The following is a 7,055-nucleotide window of genomic DNA, read 5'->3' as shown; positions in this document are numbered from 1 at the left end:
ATAAAGTTCGATGGTGACTCTTGCTTTTCGAGTTAAATTAATCAATAACTTAATCTCAAATTTTCCTCCGCAACATCTACCATTCCATTTTTATACCAACGAATTGTTCCCTGACAAAGTTGAAACTGATTATGAATAACCCGGATTTCCACATGATTAATAATCCTTCAGACCTTCCGTGAACCCATTTTACAGTCCATTCCACCTCCTTGTTGCCCCATAATGAGATTACCCATGCCTCATCCACATTTTTTATTTTAGTTTCCTAAAATAAGCACACATCAATCCTCCATAATATAATCAATTATTGTAGGCATTTCCTTTTTATTGGATTTCCACTCATACGAATATTGTATGACATTATATTCACGATGCCTTCTTGGATTTTCTTTCCCTCAATCTTCTCCCTTCTTGGTCACTATTTTCCATTTCTCTAATTGCTTTCCAATGAACCCTATCTTCTTCGGATCCTTTGGCTCCTATTTCTATATCCTTTTTCCAAATATTACCAACGACATCTTTTTCCCTAATCATCCCAAACCTCTTATTACCTTGAATCACATTTGAATTTATTGTTGATTCGCAATGCAAAGAAGACCCTCCTGAAAAGTTATCCTTCATTAAATATGACTGAATGGCAAGCGAAGGTAGGATTTGAGATTTTTGCTTGGTAGACAGAAGAGCAGAATAATAGGACGGTCTAATAACTGCAAGGTCCTCATTTTTTGTGAGGGGGATAGGTTTGTCTTCTACATATGTTTTGGATTTGAATGGTATGATTACTTTGGGCCAACGTGTTAGGTGGGAGATGTATCTAGGTTGTTGGTTTATTCGACCCATTTATGAGAGCTTATAGACCAAGATTTCCTGATTAGGCCTTCTAAATTCCTGGGTTGGGTCTACAAATTAAAGCCTACTTTCCCTATGTATTTCTAGAATGAGAAAATTCAAATATATTTCCTTCTCCACACCATTGTCCTCTCCATTCCTAACTTTTTCAGCTACAACTTTTTATGCACCCATCTTTTCCAAAGTTGACCAAGATTGCTTTGAATTCACCATCCTCTGAATTGACATTACTTCACTTGTTTTTTTCCCATGCCTCCCTTCCTATTCTCACATTGTCTATGATGATTTTTCTTAGTTTTCTCATTGTACATAACTAGGGCCTTATTTGACTTTGTTCTCTAGGTCATCATTTTCGTTGCTGATTTCGAGAAAACCATCATTGAGGTTGACCTCATCTTTTAAACTATCTTCCTCTCCACTACACTCACCGAAGCAATCATCTGGTTCTAATGAGACTCTAACAATTTCTGAGTTCATAGGGATACATATCCTTAAAGGTCCTTGAAAGTCTTCCACATTTTTGGTCATGTACACCTCTCCATAACATCGCGATCATGTGACTCTCCATAACATCGCGATCATGTGACTCTCTCATTATCCACATCATAGGATCTCCATTCTCTAATCTCTTTGAACCATTGTCTCAATCATTGACTTCCATCAAGTACTAATGCTTTTATTTTACCCTCCTCTCGTTCCTCAAGCAAACATAAATTCCCACTTAGAAATTACTTGGATTGTAAAATAACTGTCTGTTAGATATCTCTTGTATGTTATATGCCATCCAAGAATTCTCCAATATACCTATATAAACTTTCTTGAATCTTCTCATATCTACTTCGTCTTGAGAATCTATATAAACCTCTCACTTATTTTCTATTTTTTATAGTTTACAAACACTTTAAAAATATGTACAGTATAAAGTTTGGATGTACATGAATAATTTCTTTAAAACTAATACGCTTTAAGCATCAGCATTACAATCATGACACATACTAATATCAATTATAAACATCATAAAGATTCCATGTGTTAAGCACATCATGTGCATTTATTATTATTGATTGAACAAGATCAATAAAAAACTATACACTTTAAATTTAAAATTCAAGGGTCAGGACTCAGATTACGCAACTTATAGATGTTAAATATACTATATAAATTTTTTAACATCTCAACTCAAAAAAAAATCAGTGGAGTGATGACAGCATATAAAGACTTCCCAAACCCATCACCATCCTTAATTTCCACACAAAATATACAATCAACAATCCACCATTAAAAATATCTAAGATGTGAATGAAATTTTTTCTGTAGAATTGAGTATAATGTAATTTTTTTTCCAGAAATAAGATATTTGTTGCACGCAAGTGCAGAGAGTAATCTCTCAAGTCGAGAATGACCACAACAGACATTAAAAACTCTGCATGTTTAAGACTGAGTTCGAACTCAGAAAAATCAGTGGTTAAGCTGGAAATAGTACACTTGTTGCTTCAAAATTACTGGCCTATTAACAAGCAAAGAAGTGGACATAACCACTCAAGCCAAGATGAAAATTACAAAGCCAGAACAAAAAGGAACAAAATTCATAACAAAAATAAAGGAGCTAGGTATTTATAAATATATAAACATTAACATATTTAAATAATAATTTACTGATATGAAACCCCAAGAACACATGGATAATTAAAATTGCATGCCATCAATTAATCCTTGTTTGGATGTTATGCTACAAACTTGTGGCAACCGCGGTTTTTTCACTTTTTGCAGTAACTTTAGAACCCGCCGCAACAACAACTTGCTTCTTTGATGCCACACCACACTTATCTTTCTTCTCATCTTGATTCATCTGCTGTTGTCGACACTCTAAACTGCAGAAAGCACTATCTCCTCTGCAATTAACACACAATTGTATTAATTAAAAAAAATTGTATAGACGGTTTAACGGCGTTAGCTTAGTCCGTTAAATTTGAGATTTAAAGAGATGGAGAGAATGAAATAAAACGTACTTGTACATGTAGATGTCACGGCCGGGAACCAAACGGCGTTTACAGAGAAAGCAAGAGCGTAAGAAATCAGGTGTGTGATTCATATCAGATGAGTTTCTTCTATGGTTTCTAGGTGAAACTGTGGCTAAAAGCTTGCTCTGATCTGAACCGTTGGTTCCCGGAGAAGTTGGTGGATATGGATATGGACCGAACGGACCAACGCCAGGTCCGTGAGGACTGAAGAGGTTGTTGTTGTTGTTGTTGTTGTTGGGATCGTCTTCTGGTGTTATTGTGTTCAGATCGAAGGTTATTTCGGACATGCTTGTTGTTCTTTTCATTGGAGGACGAGGTCTTTTCCCTAACATCATCTTCGTCTTCTTTGTTACTGGATTAAGCTAGATTGAAGGAGAAGAAGAAGATTGATGAAGAAGGCTTTGTGTGTGAGAGAGAGAAAGAGAGTGTGAGAGCAGGTTAATTGGAGAAGAAAAAGAGTGAAGTTTAAGAAGATAAAACAAGAACCTAAAACTTAGGAATGTATCTCAACCGTTGATTATAAGAGATATGTTCTAGTCTATTGGTTAGAATTCATCTTTTAAAGATAAACAAGTACATGTTGCGAGTTTGAACATACACTTCGGCATTTGACGTCTCTGTACAACTACTTTTTAAAGATAAATAAGTAGATGTAACGAGTTTGTATTATATCTTTGTATCTGATGTCTCTATCTGATGTCTCTGTATAACTATTAGTATGATGAGACCGATTTTTTTCGACGGAAAATGAAATCTTACGTCAAACCCTTCTTTTTCAAATTACTGGACTATAATTTTTTTATCTTTTATTATTGTTACTAATTGGTGGTGCATTATTATTATTCGAGTTGTATTATTAATGATATGTTTAATGCGAAATGTACTGGAATCGGGAATTGGGATTCTTTGGATTCGGGTGTCCAAAATAGAAGTCACTTTGTGTGATTCTTATTGGCTAGCAAATGTTCCCATTATTGTACGAAAGATTGGAATCTTGCATAAAGTAACAGTAATTTGTATTTCTTTTCAACGGATCATTTTAGCGGGTAAACTGGACTGAGTAAGAAAATTGAGTTGGACGGAGTAAGAATCTGGTCATCTAAATTTTCATTGTAATTTTTTTTTGGTTACAATCTTCATTGTAATTAATTTAAGACTAAAATATGCAAATTGTTTAGTAAATAAATTTCAAGAGTTTTTATTTCTTTAAAATATTTTTCGTTTTTAGACTTTACAATATACAACTTTTTATTTTTGATATTTGTTATTTTGTTTTAATTCCTATAAATTTGATGTTTTGGTATTTGTTGTTTCATGTGAGTTTGTTTTCTTCATAGTTTAAAATACCATCCAACATGATTTCTCACCACTGTGAATAAGTCTTAAACCATAAAAAAATATTAAGGTCTTTAACCACCCCTAATAGGGGTGTCACGCATTCTATATTTTTAGACAAGTACAGTGGTGCATTTTATGAAACTCCGGTAAAACTAATTTGGACCACACCTTCCACCATCATTGCCATTTTCATTGTCTTCTCTCGAAAATGACTAAGAAAGATCCAGATTTCGTCGTTGGCACCATAGTCGGAGATTTTGCCGGCGGAGGAAGTTTCGGCTCCTCCCGGAGAAAATACGTCAGTCAAGTGTTGACTACGAATGTAATATCCTCAGGACTTTCCAAAGCCCATCAGAAAGGACCAAGGACCAACATCACTTTCTCTAATATCAACTCCATATGAGTCTTCCCTCGTGATAACGACCCAATGGTCATCATTGTGAAATATGAAAAATTAAGAGATCAAGTGAGTCTTGATAGACCCAGGAAGCTCAACTGACATCCTATTCTGGAACACCTTCCAAAATCTCCAGCTCATTCTCGATAGCATTCAGGCGTTCCGGAGTGCGCTAGTGAGTTTGTCAGGGGGTAATTAATGATTTGCCTCAAGCTTACGCAACAAACCTTTACAACCCTCATAGCAATAACCTGCCATTGATGAGGAGGTAAACAAGCTATCAAGCGTCAGTTTCATCACATAAACGAAATTCCCATCCTGGTTAGCCAATGTAGTGTTAGTGAAAAAATCATCGAACAAGTGGCGCATGTGCGTGGATTTCACATACCTCAATATAACCTATCCTAAGGATCCATAACCCCTTTGAGATATTGAACATATGATTAATGGGTCCTCGGTTACTATAAGTTCAGCTTCATGGATGCTTATTCGGGGTACAACCAGATTAAGATGTGTCCCCTTGATGCACCCAAGACAACATTCATGTCTAACCAGGACAACTACTATTATAATGTCATGCCCTTCAGCCTCGAGAATGTTGTTGCCACCTACCAGCAGCGACTCATGGATGTCGTATTCTCCAACCAGATATGGAGGAACTTGGAAGTCTACGTTGACGACATGATAGCGAAGATCGCATAACGGCATAGCCATGCATCAAATGTGGAAGATGTTTTGCAAACAGGAAAGTTTTTAGGCTTTATGTGAACAAGGATGGGCATTGAGGCGAACCCATATAAGTGCCAGAATGTAATGGATATGAGGAGCCCCACCAACATCAAAGAGGTGCAACAACTAATAGGATGCCTGGCCATTTTATCTCGCTTCCTCTCCTGTGTTGGCTACAAGGCTTTTGTGTTCTTTCTCGCCTTAAAAAATAAGGAGAAGTTCGATAGGACAGTGGAATGCAAGAAGGCGCTCTCCTGAATAAAGACCTTCATCACGTTGTCGTTGTTCGAGATGTGATTTCACACATAAGAGGAGGTGAATTGTGTGTTTCTGAAAAACTTGGATTTAAAAACTTTTAGGATTAAAATTAGAATTTAAAACTATTTAAGAAAAGTTTTGATTTTATGTAGTAGAAAATAAAAATGTGAAAAATAAAATGCAGGAATAAATAGATAAGGGAAGAGATAAGACACCGAAAATTATAGAGGTTCAGTCAAAAGAAAAAAAGACTTAATTCTCTCCCCAAGAATTATTTTAGAGAGTATCTAATAAAGTTGAAAGTTTTTAATAGGTATAACTCACATATCCCCTTATACAAGGAAAATGAAGTTTATGGCTATTTATTGGTGATTTTTTTGTAAATAATCACGAGTTTACTGGGCTTGTGAGATTAACTCAAAAAATCTCGGAAGCAATTTGTGGAGAGTATCTGTGTGAAAAATAGTGTGTGTAAATTAAATGCAACTGTTTGTATAAAGATATGATAAATGCAAATCTTACCTAAAGACAAGCCTTGGTGAATGACAAGTATGTAAAATTAAATAAAGGCTTAAATAGTCCGTTGGTCCCTGTAAGTTAGCGTGTTTTTTACTTTCATCCCTGTATCTTTTTTTCTTGGGAATGATCCCTCAATGTTAAAATCTTTTTGGTTTTGGTCCCTAAAGTTAAAATCCGCAGGAAAATCCGAAGGAAAATTCGCAGGAAACCTGCAAATTTTCCTGCAGATTTTAGTTTTAGGGACTAAATCCAAAAGAAATTCAATATTTAAGGACTTTATCCAGGAAAAAAAGATACAGGGACGAAAATCAAAAACACGCTAACTTACAGGGACCAAATGACTATTTAAGCCTTAAATAAATGACACTAACAAAAGTGAAAATGTAAGACAACAAAGAAAAATATTTTGTTTAAGGAAATAAAAAGACAATGAAAAGAAAGGGCGCAGACTCATACATGTTTCTCACAAATTGTTTCGCTCTGTGACTTGGGTACTTTAGTTTTATAGAGAATGTATGAAACTTTATAACCTTGATTACAATGTATGAGCCTGCCACTTATACTAAACTAACAATAACATTTTCTGACACTTACTCTTCAAAAGGGAAGACATGTGTCGAAACATGTAGTTTATCCTTCTGACATGCTTCCACGTTGTTGGACTTCAAAAAAATGTTGAAATGTCCATTTTCCACGTTTGTAACTACCTAGAACCACTAACTAATTCTTAAGAACGTGTAATTTACCACTCGTCGGCATGCCTCTTCCTCCAACCGGGTATTTTATTTAGAGAAAATACCTAGTCGCTTTTGATAACTAAAGACCTTGCCGACGCAACCATCTTGTCGAGACAAAACTTTGTTGAATGTCCTTTTCGAGATTTTGGACATGTTTAGAGTAAAGAGTGATCCTAATATGATGGATATTTTCTTGTGATTCTTATA

At 35.3% G+C, this 7,055-nt stretch overlaps 1 protein-coding gene across 1 annotated transcript; it reads right to left on the bottom strand.

The window, feature by feature from the left end:
- Positions 1-2,277: 2,277 nt before the first annotated feature.
- Positions 2,278-3,436, bottom strand: LOC131634898 (FCS-Like Zinc finger 5-like). Its single transcript, XM_058905519.1, has 2 exons — positions 2,859-3,436; positions 2,278-2,741 (listed from the first exon to the last, which is right to left on the bottom strand). The coding sequence occupies exons 1-2, from the start codon at positions 3,203-3,205 to the stop codon at positions 2,579-2,581; spliced, it is 510 nt and encodes a 169-aa protein (XP_058761502.1). The 5' UTR covers positions 3,206-3,436; the 3' UTR covers positions 2,278-2,578.
- Positions 3,437-7,055: the final 3,619 nt, after the last annotated feature.

The sequence above is a fragment of the Vicia villosa genome, unplaced genomic scaffold, assembly GCF_029867415.1.
Source record: "Vicia villosa cultivar HV-30 ecotype Madison, WI unplaced genomic scaffold, Vvil1.0 ctg.001376F_1_1, whole genome shotgun sequence".
Taxonomy (NCBI): domain Eukaryota; kingdom Viridiplantae; phylum Streptophyta; class Magnoliopsida; order Fabales; family Fabaceae; genus Vicia; species Vicia villosa.
This window is presented reverse-complemented; position numbering and strand designations above follow the sequence as displayed.